Consider the following 18,729-nt stretch of genomic DNA (forward strand, 5'->3'; position numbering starts at 1 on the left):
ATAGGGGTAATAGGATAAAAAAAGTTCATATTGTGGATATGGAGATCTGTACAAATTATTGGGAGCAATAGCTACCCACCTGGGAAGTTTGTAGAATAAGCATTGCTGGTTGTTTCTTCTTACTTGGAAAAATAAAAGTTAGAAAACACGAATTTTTCAGAGAAAGCTGCTTTCTTACTGTCAACTCCAACTTATGACACCACTCAACCCAAAGGCAGATGGATCGAGATCAGAATGAATCCAGTATCCATACTTGGTTTTTGGCAAAATTCCAGCATATATGTGTCATGGTTCTGATAGATGAAACCCATCAAAAGAGCTTCAAGGCAAAAATTCTTCCTTAAAGAACATTTTATTCAGGAAACAAAGTATTGGCACTACACAGTTGAACCCAAAAACTAAATTCCCTTCCCCCGGTTACAAAGTAACAAAGTGCAATTCCCACCCCCCAATAAGCTGCCATAAATCACATTCTCCAATTAGCCTAAAATGTAGGCTTGCTCCTCAGCCCACCAAAATGTTATTAGTTCGTCCTTGGGTTCCCACAAAGCAGCAGTATTATGGCTAGCTGAGCTTGAGCATTTATCCCAACCCCCCCTTCTGCACATAATTTTTAAATACCAGAAAAAGCATATTAAAAGCAAAGAGCAAATGGCTGCAATTTTCATCAGTTGTCAGAGCGGGAACATCCAATGTTTACAGCGTTGACATCATGCTATACAAGACTATAATCCAGTGATGGCAAACCTTTTAGAGACCAAGTGCCCAAACTGCAACCCAAACCCCACTTATTTCTCGCTGGGTGTCAGGTGGGTGTGGCCCACTGGATGGGCGTGGCTGTGGTCATGGCAGACTGGGTGGGTGTGGCCAAGGTGGGTGTGATCACCTCGATGTTGCTCGTGGGGAGGGATACCTATGGGGGCCGGGCAGGATTGGGGGAGATCCAGGGAGTCTCTGGCAGGTAAGGTGGTGGGCAGGAGGCTCGTCCTGCGGGGTGAGGCAAGGCAAGGCAGGGGTGCCATTGTCACAGGGCAAAGTGAGGCAGGGGCCATGGTGGCTGCTGCCTGACACCATCGGCCCCCGTATACAGAAGCCAGCGAGCACATGGGTGCTGGGATGCATCTGGCCACGTGGGACCTCGGCAAGTTATCGGGCGGCTGGTTGAAGAGGGACGGTTGCCATCTCCGGGGCATAGCCCACGAGCGCCACCACTGCTATAATCCATTTCTTTTTAAGATGCTAAATCCTTAAATAGTAGTAGTAGTAGTAGTAGTTTTGCTGCAGCAGACTAATACCAGAGCAAACCTCTGCAAATTCCTCTGTTCACTAGGAATAGCTTAGAGTTCAGCTATTAGTGACAACTTTGGATGTGTTTGTTGTCTGAAATCATAAGGAACAAAGAGAGCTGTTATCCTCTTGTCCATATTTGCAAACCTTCTTGCTTGCTATTAATGACAATTTTGAATATGTTTGTTGTCTGAAATCACAGGCAACAAAAACAGCTCCTATCCTCTTGCCCATATTTGTACTTACTTTACTTTGGAAATATTCTTCTGCCTTTGTTTAAATCAGTGGTTCTCAACTTGTGGGTCGCGACCCCATTTGGGATCGAACGACCATTTCACGGGGGTCGCCAAACAACGCAGTCCGCCATTTTTTCCGCCATTTTTCCCCTTTTCCTTAGCTGTGCTACTCCCTCTTATTCTATTGGCTTTTGAAAGCCAATAGAATCGACTCTCTTGAACAGAGTCTAATTCTATTGGCTTTCAAAAGCCAATAGGAATTGTCCAGGCTGTCTCTGCCCTGCTGAGCCTGCCAAAAGCCCGAGTCTGCAAACGGTGCTGCAAGGCGAACATTCTGCAAAGCTTCCCTCCCTGCTGAGCAACTAAAAAGTAAGTAAAAGAGGGCCGGGGATGGGAGGTGGGAGGCCGGTGGGCGCAGGGAGGGTTGCTGGCGCACATGGGGTCCGGCGGGTGCTTTACTTATCTTGGGCTGGGCCAGCTGGTGGCCCAGCCAGTGGTTGCCCTGCGCCGTCGCTGCCGCGGCTGCCCAGGAGCACCTGGGCCTGTCTGCCACCGCCCCAAACGGGCGGCAGCCAAGGTAAGGCTAGCGGGGCAGTGGCGGGCACAGGGAGGGTTGCTGGCGCGCGTGGGGCCCGGCGCATGCTTTACCTGCCTTGGGCTGGGCCAGCTGGTGGCCCAGCCGGTGGTCACCCTGCACCGTCGCTGCGGCCTCCCGGGACCGCCTGAGCCTGCCTGCCGCCACCCCTTGCCAGCTATGCCTCGGCCGGCGCAGGGGCCAGCACCACGCATGCGCGGCGCTCTTGGGCAGGGAAATACCGGTAGTCCTCTACTTACAACCGGGGTCGCAGCTATAAAAAGGTTGAGAACCACTGGTTTAAATGGAATATCAGTTGCAAGTATTGGTAATGTCTGAAACAGACATTCATCTTAATTACAGAAATTCTACCCAGTACTGATAAATGTAATTTGTCCTATCTTTGTAAATCCTTTTTGATATCATTCCAGAGAGGCACAGATTGATTTGTTGTTATAGAAATGGCTAGTTTATACTATTAAAGAAAAGTAAAAAGTTGAGGTTCACTGCTAATGCCTTATTTTACTGCAACAGAAGGAGTCGGAAGTCAACGCCCTTTTTTTTCTTCCCTCCTCTTCCACACTTCTTTTTTTCCCTTCCCCTTACCTTTGTTCCCTATTACTTGTTTTTATATTTGCATATTTTAAACTATAAGCTAATAAAAATAAATATGTAGGTCAACTTAGGTGAAAGTGTAGAAGAATTCAGATGCTGTTTTTCAAATTCATATTCAGACTTTCCACAACTCTAGTATCTCTGTTATACTCATGGACTAGATTAGAGGAACTAGAAGGTTGGAGAAAACATACAGATGGTTCAGTGAATGTTGCTGCTTATCTAATTGAGAAAGGAATAGAAGGTCAGCAAAAGATAAGCTTAGCATACCAACATACTTTTTTTTATCAGCAAGAACATTTTCAACAAAATATTCCATAAATTCAAAGATGATATAACCAGAGAAAAGCAGAACCATCACAAAGAGGGAAGTAAGAGAAGTAAGGGAAACACACATGTGTTTTACTATCTTGGACTTCAATTCACTTTATATACAGTATATTATTATAAAAGCTATTGCCTTATTATTTAGCATTAACAAGTGGAAAGTTAATACCCTCCTTTCTTTTTCTTCTCCGAAGCCAACTTAACTAGTCATCTTTGTCACCTTAGCCATGCTTAAATCCTAGAACAAGAAATGCAGCCATGAATTTTCATGCAAACTGATTGAAGCCAAGCAACAGCCGCAAAAGTGGTTAATACCTTTCCACTAAAGTCAGGAAGGTCTGGTTGGGAATTTAGTTAATTTCTGTATATTCTGTATTAACATCTCCCTCCCCCACAATGCAGGTAGTCTTCAACTTACGACCACAATTGAGCCCCAAATTTCTGTTGCTAAGCAAGACATTTGTTAAGAGCGTTTAACCCCATTTTACGACCTTTCTTGCCTTAGTTGTTAAGTGAACCACTGCACTTGTTAAGTCAGTAACACAGTTGTTAAATGAATCTGGCTTCCCCATTGATTTTGCTTATCAGAAGGTCACAATGGTTAATCACATGACCCCGAGACAATGCAACCGTCATAAATATGAATTGGTTGCCAAACATCCAAATTTTGATCCCATGACCCTAAGGATGCTGCTACGGTCATAAGCACTTTTTTCAGTTCCACTGTAACTTTGGTCACTAAGTGAGTGGCTGTAAGTCGAGGACTAATTGTAGAAGTTTCCTACAGGTTTCTTTCTTTGAATCTTCCTGTCAGAGAATACCATCTAACTGCTTGAGTCAGGTTTATGCAAACTGGTTACAGTATTAAATGCTTGCATACATTCAGCCAGCTAGTCAAAGCAGAGCAAAGATATATAGCACCCCGAGTGTACCAAATGAAGGAGAATATTATTGTAGCTCAGGGTTGAAATGAGGAGTCATTTCATTAGAGAACAGCCACGAATCATCAATAACATTTTTAAAGGAATCCAGTTTACCAGAGAAGAAGAAAACAACAACTCGCTATCCTTCCTGGATATCCTGATCAGCAGAGACCATAATGGTAAACTAGAAATGCAAGTCTACAGAAAAACCACCCATACTAACCAGATGCTCCACTACCAAAGCAATAACTCCACCTCCCACAAGAGAAGCTGTTTAAGGACTTTATTTAAATGAGCCCAAACTCACTGCAGCAACCCAGAACAACAGAAAAAAGGAAATGGAGCATCTATATACAACACATTCCAACAAAATGGATACCCACACAACTTCATCAAAAAGTCCCTGACCACTCAACCCAATACAGCACAGCCAACACAATCCCTAAAAAGAATTACACTGCCTTATATCAAGAATATTCCAGAAATTGCAAATAGACTACTACAACCACATGGAGTCAGGGTAGCATGTAAGCCAACTAAGGCCCTTCAAAACGTCTTAAATAAACCCAAAGATCCAGCAACCCCAGAAGAAAAAACAAGTCGTCTATAACATACAATGTAAGAACTGCAACAACATCTATGTAGGACAAACAGGCAGAAGACTGGCAGAATGCATCCATGAACACCAACTGGCAATCAAAAGGCATGATGATTTTTTTTTTAATTTCACAACATTTAACCATTGTTTTACTTGGGAAAATGACAGTCCTGGACCAGGCCAAATCCAAAAATTCCAGGGAATTTCTAGAAGCCTGGCACTCTGATAAATCAGCTATCAATAGACACATACACATTAACAACATCTATAGACTATGAAAAAGAGACAATCAACCATCCCAAAAGAGAAAAAGACTCCAGCACTTCTCCACCAGTAATCAGCACTCAGATCAGCATAGATTAACTCCAAGGTCACCTTCAGACCAACAATCAAGCAAGCAATACCCCAATCAAGAAACTGCCAAAGAGCAATTAGTAAACAGCCCAACCAAAGAATCCCTAAGACCGCCCCTACCCTCCCAGACAGACAAGACACCAGAATATAAACTGCCAGCAAACAGCACTCCTTAACGATATTACCTAGTTAGGGTAATGTCATGTCTGCAAGAAAATAAGCAAGCTCAGAGTACACTGTACACACACACACACACTGGGAATTCAGCTGAAGAGACATCTTTATTTGTATACGTATCAGTATGCTTCATTACAGTACATTAAAGCACACCTTTACAGTACATGATGAAGAATTTCGGATTTAATCTCCAACATCTTGAGTTAAAAGAATCAGGTCACAGCTAATAAGATTGCTTTTTCTGCCAAAGAACCTGGGAAGCCACTGGCTGTAAGGGTGGACAATGCCAGTTTACATGGACAAATGGAGGCTGAAATTTGGTGTGATCAAGTTATCTATGCACAAGCAAGCTGCAGTGCAGAGAGGAATAAGCAGGGACATTGTTGCATTTTCTTCAAGACTGCTGCTCTAATTGCATTACTGTCTGATAGTAGATACTGGATTCGTGGGAAGAGAAAGAGGACAGTTGCACAACAGAACAGATGACTTCTAGCAGTGGAAGTGAAACAGTTGGTTAAGTGACATTGCCAGCCACTGCTTTTAGCCTATTGTAGACCATGGGAAATTCCCATTTATGTTTATCTGCTAGGACAGTGATTCTCAACCTTTCTAATGCCGTGACCCCATAATACAGTTCCCCATGTTGTGGTGACCCCCAAGTGGGTGTGGCCCCAATAAGAGGGAGTAGGACAGCTAGGGAAAAGGGGAAAAAATGGCGGACAGCATGGTTTGGCGACCCCCCGTGAAATGGTCATTTGACCCCAAATGGGGTCCCGACCCACAGGTTGAGAACCACTGTGCTAGGAAATAACAACAGAAACAATTGAATCGGCATCCTGGAAGTCATGCTGGAGAGTTGCTTCTGGGACAGGTGCTCATATCAGCAGCATAGTCTATCCAAGAAGCAATTGCTGCTCCTTTTGAGTCTACCCACCATCAGAACTAAATATAATGGCAAGGTTTCTTCTCTCCCCAGCACCTCAGTGAGTTAAAACACAGCAAAAATAATCAAAGCCATTACAAAATTATTTTTTGCAAGATTGTATTAAGTGTCTGGACATCAGTACTTCACAAATACAGTTATTTTAGATCTTATATCTAAGCTGTTTATTAAGCTCGAAGCATCAGCACTTTGTTATTTGACTTTTTCATATTTGAATGCCAAGTTGTAGTGTCCAGCTTTTTTTCTACTAAGTGAAGTCGTGCTGTGGTCTCTGTCAGCATGTCCATAAGCAGCTCAAGCTGTAGCTTCAAGTAATTGTTCTCTTCCAGTAAGGCTTTGTTTGCTTTCTTCAGGGCTTTGCTGGGTGATTCCTTATCTGGAGAGGGGAATAACTGTAATAAGGGCATCTGTTGGGGGACACCCTCATTTTGCCACTCACCACCGTGGAAGACAAATTTTGTTTTGTTCAGCTGAGCACATGGATGGCCATAGTCCATTCCAAGTTCAGCTTGTCGGGTTTTGTAGTCCAATAAATAAAAGGTGGATAATGAAGTTGCTTGGCGAAGTGCTGGCCTTCTTGGATAGAATCTACGAGAAAAATGATCAGCCCAGTAATCGCGCACATCTTGTAGAATGTTAGAAATGGTTTCCATGACAAGGAAAATTAGAGATACAGGATACCAGTAAGAAACTTAGAGAAGAAAGTTCTGTAATAGAAAGCCAACATGTCCAACATTAAAGAGAGGACTGGGATATTATATAGCTTAATTAGATCAGAAATGAAGTCAACTAGGCATATAACTACATAATTTCTTTATTTAAAATGCTGCTTACCATTTTGCATAGTGGTTTATAAATTTGGAAGCAATATATAACACAGTGTTATATTTTTAAAAGTCAATCAGATTCGTAAATCAAACCGTCTATCTTTAAAAACCCAGGTAAAAAGAAAAAAATACATGCTGAAATCAGGGACCATATAAAAAGGAAATATTAATCTAAAAAGAAGTCAAAAAGGAATATATATCTTCTTAAAGCTATACCAGTGGTAGCGAACCTATGACACAGGTGCCAAAGGCGGCACTCGGAGCCCTCTCTGTGGGCACACGTGCCATTGCCTCAGCCTTGCTTCCCCCCATGACCCCCTCCTCTCCAGCAGCCCCCCTGAAGGAGAGTCGCCCCCGATGTGGCCCACACAGAACAGTGCAGCCAAGGACATGGCAGCCAGGCACTGTAGACAAGACTCTGCCCTCACACCCCATCATGCAGTTGATGCTGCAGAGTGTGGGCAGAGGGTGTGGCCACCATAACGCTGCTGGGCTGCCTGGGCGATCTGCGGTGGGCCCTGAAGGCAGTGAGTTGTCCTGTAGGAAGGCGGGGCGGGGAATGGGAGGGCAGAATGGGGATGGGACGGGGGTGGAGTGGGGGCCGGGCCAGTTTTTGGGCACTCGATCTCTAAAAGGTTCGCCATCACTGAGCTACACTGTAGATGCTAAGCAAGAATTCCTAAAATGTGACCTTCCTAATGATATTAAATTGCATCTCCCAACACCCTTTGTTATTGGCCAGATCTGCTGGAAGATGTGGTTTAACCGTGCATTCATTTGCTATTGGTGGAGAAGATTCTGATTAGATAGCCAGTATGCCAGTATGTTCAGTTTGCTGCAAGATGATTTGAACAGCCAATTTCAAAGCCGCCTTGTTGCTGTCCTTGTAGAGTTGGAAAGCCCTCTAAATAGTCAAAATAAAATGAAAACTGTCTTCTGACAGCCTTTCAATCATAGAATTGGTTTCTGTTCTTAGTAAGCATTCTGTTTGAAAGGACGGTGGAAATAACTTCCACAAGCTTCTCTGGGAACAATTTCAAAGTGGGGATGCCCCATCAAGGAGAACTGTACCCCAGATAAAATGTCACCTTGCTTCACACTGTACAGAAACCTTCAAAAAGGCCACTCATGACCAGACAGGATTGTGTAGAAAAAGATAGTCTTCAGATTACTGAAATAAGGAACAGATCCCTTATAGTAAAGTATATATTGTAGTGTTTTCATTGTGATCATCCTCATTTAATTTTGGATGAAGTGACAACATGATGGGATTTGGGGCAACAGCTTTTTCTATCATCATACCCACCCTTTGGAACATCATTATACCATTTGCTTAACTTATATTCTCCCAGAAGTACTCTATTAAAAATAAGAAATCTCTATTCCTATTTACTTACTTACTTACCTACTTTATTTACTTATTTATTATTTTATTTTTATTTATTAAGTTTATTGGCCCTATCCCAATTTTTTTAAATTAAATGCATAAACAACTATTTAAAGACTCTAAATCAAGGATGTCAAACTGCCAGCCCGCCCCATATGTCGCAACATGTCACGTGAAGTTGCGAGTTTGACACCCCTGCTCTAAATGGAATACAAGACTTAGCCTCAGGTCAGTGGTTCCCAGAAAGAAAATGACTATTAAAATCTGTGGACCATACCTTGTCTCCTATATCTGTTATTTCTTCTATCAGTGTTACTGTGATTTCTCATACTAAAAAGTGTTTTTCACTGAAAATTTCCTTGTCATACTATTAATATCCTTTCTTTTCCTTGTCCAAGCTCTATTTGAGAGTAATAACGGCATGACAATAATCTAAATATAATTCTACCATAATTGTTTCAGCAAAACATAGGATATTGAAACATGAATAAGAGTGGCCCTATAACAGGTGTACCTTTGGTGTCCTTCAGATCTGTTGAACTATAGCCTAAGACAGGGCATGATGATGGAAATTCTGGAAGTTATAGTCCACTTCTGCATCAGGGTAGAGAAAGTTGTCCTGGTTTCTAAATGAGAAAAACAAAAATGAGTTTGACCTGGATGCGTAGCCATTAGCCTCAATATTCCAGAAACCTCATGGTTTCCTTGATTCTTCTCTTCTTTCCCTTTCTCCGGTATTTTAAGTCATAACATTAACTCTTGGTTGGTCTTGTTGATCCTTGGCACAAGTAGAAGAATAGACAATCTTTCTCAAAAGAGTTGCCTCACAGGGAACTTTGATATGATGTATCGCAATGCAATCACAATGACTAGTGATATAGTTAGATGGGCCCTCCCTTCCCCCTGAATGGCTTTCTGGAAAGAAGAGGACTGCACTTTTCTGGATATAATCAGAGTAACTGTAGCAGTCTAATATGTAACCCCAGGCTGTTGTTGAGGGCTTTGTAAGAAAGCATATGGAGACAGATTGTAGAAAGTACTAGCCATTAAAGCAGGCAAAATATTCTTACTATTCTCGGAAAGCTATGCTCACCGTATTTTGTTGTGGATGTTCAAATTCTTGTTTCAGCTAAAACCTCAGGCATGAACCGGTTTGGCAGTAGAGATAAACTATTCCTTTTGAGTGTATTCACATACGTATATACACTCTCACTGAAATTATGCCTCACATCATATTGTTAGCTTACCTAATGTTACCATGTGACTTGCAGTGTCTCACAATTGCTGTTTCTGTTTTATCCAATCATGTTTTTGCATGCAATAAATACTTAAATGAACATGGTTTTGTTTATGACTGTCAAATGACAGTTCAGTGTTTAGCTGGTTATATTAATTGGTATTAATTAATGGAGTTAGTATTGCGCTATTGATAATGTGTCTCTTAGATGGGATAATATTAAGGTAATGAGCCAAAATGTTATTCTAAGGTTCAGTTGCTCTATTATCAGAATTAACGAGGGCTATCTTTAACAAGTTTCATGCATCAAGTGGACATACCAAATGGCCTATAGAAATTAACAAATGACATGTTTATAAGTTATACAGTTTTACCTCCTATTACAGCTTCTTCCCAAATAAACTACTTTTACTGAGACTTTTGAAGTCATTGATATAAACTGTGCTCATGTATGTTTTACTGAACCTCAATGTAACTACATTAATACAATTTCCTGGTTTCACACAGCACATTGAGCAAAGTTAAACAATACATTTTAACCAAGTATACTGGATGAGCCAAGGTTTACAGCAGTAACTTTTATACAGGTACCACTGATCAAAATATATTTTCTTTATTATTATATATGCTAATTATACTAATAAACATGAGCATTTTTTTTAAAGGTAGAAAAACACTAACAATAGGTTATTATGGCTAATTTGTTTACCGTAATTAAAAATTATGGCTGATTTGGTTATGGTTAAATCTGAGTATAAATCCAGCCAATTATGATGTATGTAATCAAGATATATTAAACTATGGTATATCGTATTAGGTAAACCCAACAAGATATAACAAGGATTTCCAGTTCTAGGTCAAAACTGTAAGAATTATAGCTGATTATATTGTGTAATTGTCATTACTGGGAGTTGAACATAAGGTTTGGAAAATCGGATACTGTTTTTCTACTTGCCTCTGCGTTTGATATGAGAAAAAGAAACCAAAGGATGATGCAAAGATCCTCGCTGGAGATTTGAGCTTAATCGTAGGATATAAAGACACAGTTGTATTTTTCTTTATTGCATTGTTTACTATATTTTGGGTTTAATAAAGTTCAAGGCAGACAGACAGGAAGACTATAGAGGCCAGAAGAAATAACTAGCAACCTGTGAAGACACTGGAAACAAATTCCTACTGTGTCTAATCATACTTGGCTAAATAAAGTATTCAATTTATACTAATTATTCCTCATCAGTAAGAAGAAATGTTTTACAAAATTTGAAAAGCTGAAAACAACATAGGATCTTCAGTACCAGATTAAGAACATGCCTTGTCAAATATTTAGGTAGTCTACTCCAGCTGGTGTGGCAATATTGTCAGGAAGTCAATCAATTGATTTGCCAACATCAAAGCAAAAAAAGGTCTTGTATATTACATCTCCATCACTGGAGATTTTTAAGAAGAGACTGGACAGTCATTTGTCTAACATTGTATAGGATCTCCTGCTTGAGCAGTGGGTTGAACTAGAAATTTTCCAAGTCCCTTCCAACTCTGTTATTCTGTTTATAGGGGTGTCATTCGGAAGCTGCGCCCACCCCATTGCCGGCAATGGCAAAACTGTCCCGATATGTCTCACGATGTCACATGATGTCACAAGAGAATATATATTTTCAGACATGGAGTATAAGTTCTGAGAACTCTATACAGATGATGTTACCTCATTGCATATGACTTAACATTTATTAGGAGCACAATTATTGTATATAACAAAACAACATACTAACAGATTGTTGTGAAGCTTCCAGCAGACTTAGAAGGCTAATCTAGATAACTGCGGGCTCAGCTCCTGCCTAACAAGAAACATAGCAAGATTATATTTCCTTTAAAGTGACAGACCAGATAGCCACCTATTACTGTAGCAGGATCTCCTGTCCCGCCCCATTTCCTAGGCTCCCAGATTCCTATTCATCTTCCTGAACTTAAGGTGATATACATAATTTCTTTTCTCAATTCTTCAGGACTGCTCAGAAATGTGGCTTCTCTCATCCAAGGAAAAGACCAAATTTTCATATTGCCCTGTTGGCCAGCTTTACGGCTCTTCCTTCCTCCCCTTTTCTCCTTCACTGAATTCCCAAAAAGCCACCATAGTTCATGGGAACATTCAGAGTAGTGCAAAATGCAGCAGAAGGTAATAACTCACTGTGTGGAAATTACCTATGTACCATTTTAAACAATTCTAAACTCTGAGATATTAAACATAGTTATTAATAACAAAGATTCCTGTTAGAATGTATGTTCTGGATCGAGATCAATGTAATTATTGGCTTCACTTTAGGATATCCATGAATCTAGCCCTTTCAGTTTGTAAAGCCATAGTTAATGCTTAGGGCAATGTCTCAACCCATTTTGGACAGCAAGTGAAAGTTTTTCCCTTCTCAATGGCTGCTCTTGCTTCAGAAAAAAAATTAATGGAGGAAACCAGAATGCAAAAGGCATCAATCCATACCTCTTTGCTGCTGCTTTGCTTTAAATCACATAGGGAAGAAGGCCTTGGTTATATAGTTTAAATAATGTGTAACAAAGTGAAGAAATCTCTAGAAATTTCTGAAATATAACTCAGAGCAACCAGTGGTGAAAGATAGTGAGAACTATAATTCCAGTAACATCTACAAAGCCACGTGTTTGTTCTCTCCCCTAACATGTAGCATGCACATTATATTTGCTTGGTCCTGCTTTGAATTCTAACGTCATAACACTGACAAAGCTGATTGTCTCTGAGTCTCCTGAAAATTATCAAAATCTGTTACTATGTCATAAAAAAGCATAAGAGACAGAAAGGACACCAGCTATTTACATAAGTTGCTCACAACCTTCAGTACTGCATTTTCATTCATTCTAATTCAGCAATCTTCTACAGAAAGAAACCCTCTGATAATTTATTCCCCTAATTCACACTGTTTTACATATATCTTAATGCACAGTTTAAAAACAATATATGTGCAGTTCAAACATTGCCCCAGAGCTATTTCTTGGCCCTGCAAAGAACTGCGCTCTTTTCTATATACTCATTTTACTTCCTTAACTCTAGTCTCTGTTCTTCCCATTTCTCCTCTTCTTTGGCCCTCACTGACCTGGATGTTTTTCTGATCCAAGTGAGTCTTATTAAACTAACAGGCAGACATGTAGAACTGCAGTACAGAAATGACAATTATACTGAAACTTAAATATGTACAAAATAAGCACAGTGACAATTTGCAAATTCTGATGATGATTGCACAATCCTGAGCAGTTTATCTAGGCTTTCAAACAGAGAAGTGATCTAATTCAATTGCCATTTGTAAACTGCTAATTCTGAAATATATAATTAGGAATGTACTTGTGAAACAAAGATACACATTTTGCCTGCTAATGCTATTAAAAATTATTATTGGTAGTAAGACAAGTCTAGCAATTTGAAAAATAGTCAAATACCACTTTTCAGTACATAATAGGAGATAAATTTGTTTTGAAGTCCAGTGACGTACCCAGACAAATCTATGTAGGCTTTTGGCAAAAATTCAGAGTGGTTGTCCATTGCTTTCTTTCATATGTTTCTTTTAAACAGTGTTGGACTTCCCATATTCGGTTTCATCCAAATAACCAGATAATGCTTACTTTCTAGTTTAAGTGCTGCCATCTAGTAGATCATAAGCCATAATGCAATTCCAAATACGGTAAAGCCAGAATGCCCAGTGAAATAAAGGCACTGCATTGGGACTGTCAAAAGAAAAAAAAAGATTAGTTAGTATTAATCTAATTTAGAATATTGTTGAAAGAAAAATCTTCAGGGTCCGAACCAAGCCAAAAATGGAGGTTACTTAGGAAAGAAGGTTCAGTTTATTGAAGAACAGAACAGCAAAAGCATGCGGTTCTGGGAAAGCTAACAAAATGGAGCTGAGAATGGATGGGTTTTTATACCTTTTGCGTTTTTTTTGTTTGGAGTTGTTCCTGTTTGAGGTTATTCCTGTTCCTGTGCAATGAACTTTGACCTGAGGTTCAGTGTGCCCTTTTTGATATTCTAATGGTGGTGGGTTAATCCTATTATTTCCTAAAGGTCATGTCTAGATTTTGCGTGGGGGAGTGTAGATTTTAGGGGTCTTTGTCTTTCTAATCCCATCAGTTCCAAGCTTACTGGCTCCAGTCTTTCTGAAAGGATTATTAAATGTGCATTTCTACAGAGCTGGCCTGCTGAGTTTCTGCTTGTGGGAGAGGTTTCTTCCTTTTAAGATTTTTTCTCATTATTCTTTTGGGAAAATATTCTGCCTTTTTTTAATATCCCCTAAATATTTCTTTCTTCTTGGGGGGGTGCTGACTTCCTACAATATTATGAATAAAAATATACAATAAAAATGTAACATCTGATCTACCTAGGTAACATCAATTCATTTTTCTATTCTGCATTTTATTTAACATTTGACATAGCATCTGTAGTCATGTAACATAACTATGTAGTTATGTAGTAATATAACATCTGTAGTTATGAAAACCTTTAGAAGGTTAATGCTGCCCCCCCCTTGAAAATTATCACGGATCCGCTGCTAGACCCTTTGCAATTTGCCTACTGTGCAAATAGATCAGCAGATGATGCTGTTAACATGGCACTGCACTACATCTTACAACATTTTGAATCCCCAAGGACCTTTGCAAAGGTTCTTTTTGTAAACTTCAGCTTGGCATTCAATGCCATCATTGCAGAAATTCTTCTCTCCAAACTGACACACCTATCTGTGCCTGAACACATTTGTAAGTGGATTATAAGCTTTCTAACAGATAGAAAGCAGCAGGTAAAGCTATGTAAAATCATACTGAATACCTGAATTAATTGAATTAACACAGGAGTCCCCCCCATGGTTGTATGATCTCTCCATTACTCTTCTCTAAATATACCAATGATTACATCTTGAAGGCTCCCTCTGTTAAAAGTACTGAGGTTTGCAGATGACACAATAGTGGTCTCATTCTAGAATCTAGAGGATTCTGCATAGAAATGGAAGATAGAACAACTGGCTCTGCGGTGCAGCCAGAACAATCTGGAGCTAAACACTCTTAAAACAGTAGAGATGGTAGTAGATTTTAGGAGAAGCCTACCAATTCTACCACCTCTTACAATATTAGGCAACACAGTATCAATAATAGAGACCTTGATGTGCCTGTGTTCTATAATCTCCCAGGACTTGAAATGGACACCTAACATTAGAACCATCATTAAAAAGGCACAACAAAGAATGTTCTTTCTGTGTCAACTCAGAAAGTTCAGATTGCCCAAGAATCTGCTGAAACACTTCTCAGAGGAATTATTGAATCTGTCATTTGTATTTCTATAACTATCTGGTTTGGAACAGTGTGGGATTAATTGCACAAATGCCCATGGACATCTCCCACAAGGGCCTGAAATAACAAACGGTCTGTTTCAGACACAGGATGCATTCATCAACCTTTTGGACAGACTCTGATAAGAACACCTGCGTAGCCTTGCATCTGGAGAGTGTCTGTTATTTGATATATTGTAACCACCCCTATATACGTCTTTTGATTACGCTGTGTGATGTAAAAACCTGAGTAACAATAAAAGAGGGTGCTGGAGTCAGCTCTGGGCTTCCATCCCGAGATACCTGCTGCGTGCGTGTCTCATTCTCCATGGGAGACCACCTCAGAACAGCAACCAAACATGACCCGTACAAACTTCAACGGATAGTTAAGACTGCAGAAAAAACAATTGCAACCAACCTGCCTTCCACTGAGGACTTGTATACTGCACAAGCCAGAAAGAGGGCTTAGAAAATATCTACAGACACCTCACATTCTGGACTTAAACTGTTTCAACTCCTCCCCCCTCAGGACACCACTATAGCGCATTGCATGCCAAAACAATTAGACACAAAGACAGTTTTTTTCCTTCATGCCATCACTCTGCTGAACACATAATTCTCACAGTACTATCTTATTCTAAGGATGTTTACCCATGCAATAGGGTTGTATTACTATTATCTTTCTCATCTTTCCTATTGCCTTCTACTATTGGTATCTTATATTACTTTGTTGTTTGTATGTACACTGAGAGCTTATGCACTGGAAACAAATTGCTTGTGTATCCAATTACACTTGGCCAATAAAGAATATTCTATTCTATTTCATTCCGCTCCACTCCATTTTGTTTTTCAGATTCTCAATATACTAGTTAAGATACAGGGAGTTTCAGGCTGAAATACCTACATGGCCTGTAGAGATGACCTGTAAATCTTTTCCAATCACAATTTTATAATGATTTTACTTTTTATAGGGTTAGTTATAATTGAAGAGGATTTAAATCTTGATTAAAGTGTTAATTTATTGATTAATGAATTCAAAATTCCAGACTTTAGAGTTATGTATTAGGATTCATGGTACTTTAGTGGATAGCTCCTAGATTTGTGCCACATCTTGTGTCCACATGTCATCATTAATACTAAACAGCTGAGAAAATTTAATTCTTACTTGCAGAGGAGCACAAATCATACTATTTCCAGTTTCCAACTTGCAATGCTGGAGGTTTGCACAGCTTGAAGCAGGGATACTTCCCTGTTGCTCATCTAATGCTGTCAACAGGGAAGCAGCTGCAGTGCCTTGGAGCAGAGGACTGGTTTTGCAGCTTCCCTTTACAATGAAAGCAAATGCAGCAAAAAATGAGATAGATCAGGGCATGGCTGGTGGCTAATTTTCATGCTCTCCTGTTTGCCTAGCAAAGAAGCATTTGTGAGGACAGTCAAACCTCAAATCAAATCATGTTATTACAATCATAGACCAGCATAAGGAATCTGGATATAGTCAATTAAAAAGCATACAAATCACAAATATGGTCTATAAAATTATGAATATATTAAAACAGGAAGCATATATAAAAGTCTAAGAATCTAAAAGAAGGACAGGCATGTCAAACTTGCGACGTCATATGATGTCGCGTGACATATCACGACTTTTTCCCCATTGCTGGCAATGGGGTGAGCGCGGTTTTGTCATGATGCATTCGGCCCGCGGACCAGAAGTTTGACATGCCTGGAGTAGGAGGATTAATTAGATGTAGGGGATCATAAAGGGAAGACTATATCAAATTAAATATAGTTTAATTTAATAATATGTGAATTGGGTGCTTAAGTCTCATTTATGCACAGGTCATCATTTGATATATTTTGAACACTGCAGCACAGAACCTGACAATATTGTAGCAGGCTTAGTATCTGAAAGGAATAGGGAGATGTAGAATTTTCTTATATGTTATGACTATTTATGAAGTAATTATACTGCAAACTATTTCTGAAGGGTTGGGAAATGTCGTAAAAAGATAGAGAATTAGCTTTTTCAGCCTATAATCTAAAAGCAACTTTCCTCATAAGGAATTGCAACATACTGCATTAGACTGAAATAATGGAAAATACCATAGGTCTAGAGCACAGGTCGGCAACCTGCGGCTCCGGAGCCGCATGCGGCTCTTTGAGCCTTCCCCTGTGGCTCCCAGCCTCCTCTGCCTTTGCAGAGAGAGACAGAGACAGAGAGAGTCAATTGCGCTTCCCTGCTTCTCTCTCTCTCTCTCTCTCTCTCTCTCTCTCTCTGTGTGTGTGTGTGTGTGTGTGTGTATGCGTAAAAGAGAGTGCACTCACATTGTTCTCCGAGGAGCTGAAAAGCTTTCTGGGCGGAGCTCCTCCCTTTGCTGCGTCTCTGCAGGAAACAGGAAGGGCAGGAGAGAGCTAGCTAGCCCAGCTAGGCTGACTCAGGAATTCTGGGAGTTGAAGTCCATGAGTCATAAAAGAGACGAGGTTGCCTACCCCTGAGATTGTTGGAGAACAACTTGAAGCTTGCCAGGTGAGCAGCAGATGGGGGGGGAGAAAGAGAGAGAGAGAAAGAGAGAGAGAGAGGGAGGGGGAGAGAGAGAGGAAAGAGAGAGAAAGAAAGAGAGTGGGGGAAGAGGAGTGGCAGACCAAGGGCAGAGAGGGAGGGAGGGAGAGAGACAGAGAGAGAGAGACCCTTTTGACATCTAAAATGAAGATAACACTGCATATATCCTTTTTTTACCTGTGTGTGTATGTAATTTTATTCTCTTAAAGCATTCTCTCGGTGATCATTGTTTTAATAGTATGGATATTCCCAAGAGTCATATTTTTACTTTTATTTTTAATGTGTGTGTGTGTGTGTGTGTGTGTGTATACACACACACACATCTCTCTCTCTCTCTCTCTCTCTCACACACACACACACACACTATAATAAAGATAAAAAAGGATATATGCAGTGTTATCTTCATTTTAGATATCAAAAGGGTTTTGCGGCTCCCGGTGTTTTGTTTTTGGTGGGAAACGGGTTCAAGTGGCTCTTTGAGTGTTTTGGGTTGCCTACCCCTGGTCTAGAGATATAAATCAAATTATTTCAGGGAAGCTTCTAAGCAGATCACAGTTGTGGAATCTGTTGCAATTGGGGTCTAATTTATGAGTCTGCTAATTCCTTATTAGAGATTCCAATGAGAATTGGGACACTTCTCATATAGTTCACATGTCACACAGAAATAGCATGCCTAAAAGCAAGTCCATCTAAGGCACAAATCGTATTCATATCTAGACCAGGAGGCCCCTAATACAGTCACCTATGCTTTGGTTACCTTCAGTATATTCTACATGAGACTACCCTTGAAAACCACTCAAAAGCTGCACCTGAACCAATTATAGGCTAGCCACACCTCTGCTCTGTGAGCTGTGCTGTTGCCAGCAGGCTTCTATATGCAATTCAAGCTGCTGATTATTACATATAAAGCTCTTTGTGCCATAGATCCTGGCTATTTAAGGGGTTAGCTATCACCCATTGTTTCTGCTCAGCCAGCATGAATTGGGAGAGTTGGGTATACTCCAGGTCCCCTTATTTCCAGGCCCTGGGTTAAAGTGGGAGATGAGCTTCTTGCCATTTTTTTAAAGTGATTGTTATCTTTTCCAGACTTTTTGATGATAATATAGTAATATTTTTGTGTTTTACTGTATTTTTATTTTTGTATTATGTAAGCACTCAGCCATGGACTCTGGGCTTACATCTCATAACTAAATAAAATATAAAAACTACATAACAAGTCTCTTCTGCCCTTTCTGTGAAGAGTTCCATGTTTTCTAAAAGTAAATTTAAAACTCTTCATTTTAAAATCCTTTTCTAAGTATATGTCTAATCATGATGATGATGATGATGATTTTGGTACTATTCTTGTAGTAAC

General features: G+C 40.0%; 1 protein-coding gene across 10 annotated transcripts; it reads right to left on the reverse strand.

Annotated features, from left to right (window-relative positions):
• Positions 1 to 5,805: 5,805 nt before the first annotated feature.
• Positions 5,806 to 18,157, reverse strand: CBY3 (chibby family member 3). 10 transcript variants are annotated; one of them, XM_039340835.1, is made up of 5 exons: positions 18,133 to 18,157; positions 13,122 to 13,223; positions 11,252 to 11,317; positions 8,763 to 8,874; positions 5,806 to 6,741 (listed from the first exon to the last, which is right to left on the reverse strand). In XM_039340835.1, the coding sequence occupies exon 5, from the start codon at positions 6,685 to 6,687 to the stop codon at positions 6,202 to 6,204; it is 486 nt and encodes a 161-aa protein (XP_039196769.1). In that variant the 5' UTR covers positions 6,688 to 6,741; positions 8,763 to 8,874; positions 11,252 to 11,317; positions 13,122 to 13,223; positions 18,133 to 18,157; the 3' UTR covers positions 5,806 to 6,201. The 10 variants fall into 10 exon arrangements, with proteins under 10 accessions (XP_039196769.1, XP_039196768.1, XP_039196771.1 ...); XM_039340834.1 differs by lacking the exon at positions 18,133 to 18,157 and adding an exon at positions 17,141 to 17,164; XM_039340837.1 differs by lacking the exon at positions 18,133 to 18,157 and adding an exon at positions 15,981 to 16,054.
• Positions 18,158 to 18,729: the final 572 nt, after the last annotated feature.

The sequence above is a fragment of the Crotalus tigris genome, unplaced genomic scaffold, assembly GCF_016545835.1.
Source record: "Crotalus tigris isolate CLP2741 ecotype Arizona unplaced genomic scaffold, ASM1654583v1 scf7180000017754.2947050, whole genome shotgun sequence".
NCBI lineage: Eukaryota > Metazoa > Chordata > Lepidosauria > Squamata > Viperidae > Crotalus > Crotalus tigris.

Excerpts from the sequence above, each read along its gene's own strand:
- CBY3 (XM_039340835.1), bottom strand. The coding sequence starts at position 6,687 with ATGGAAACCATTTCTAACATTCTACAAGATGTGCGCGATTACTGGGCT.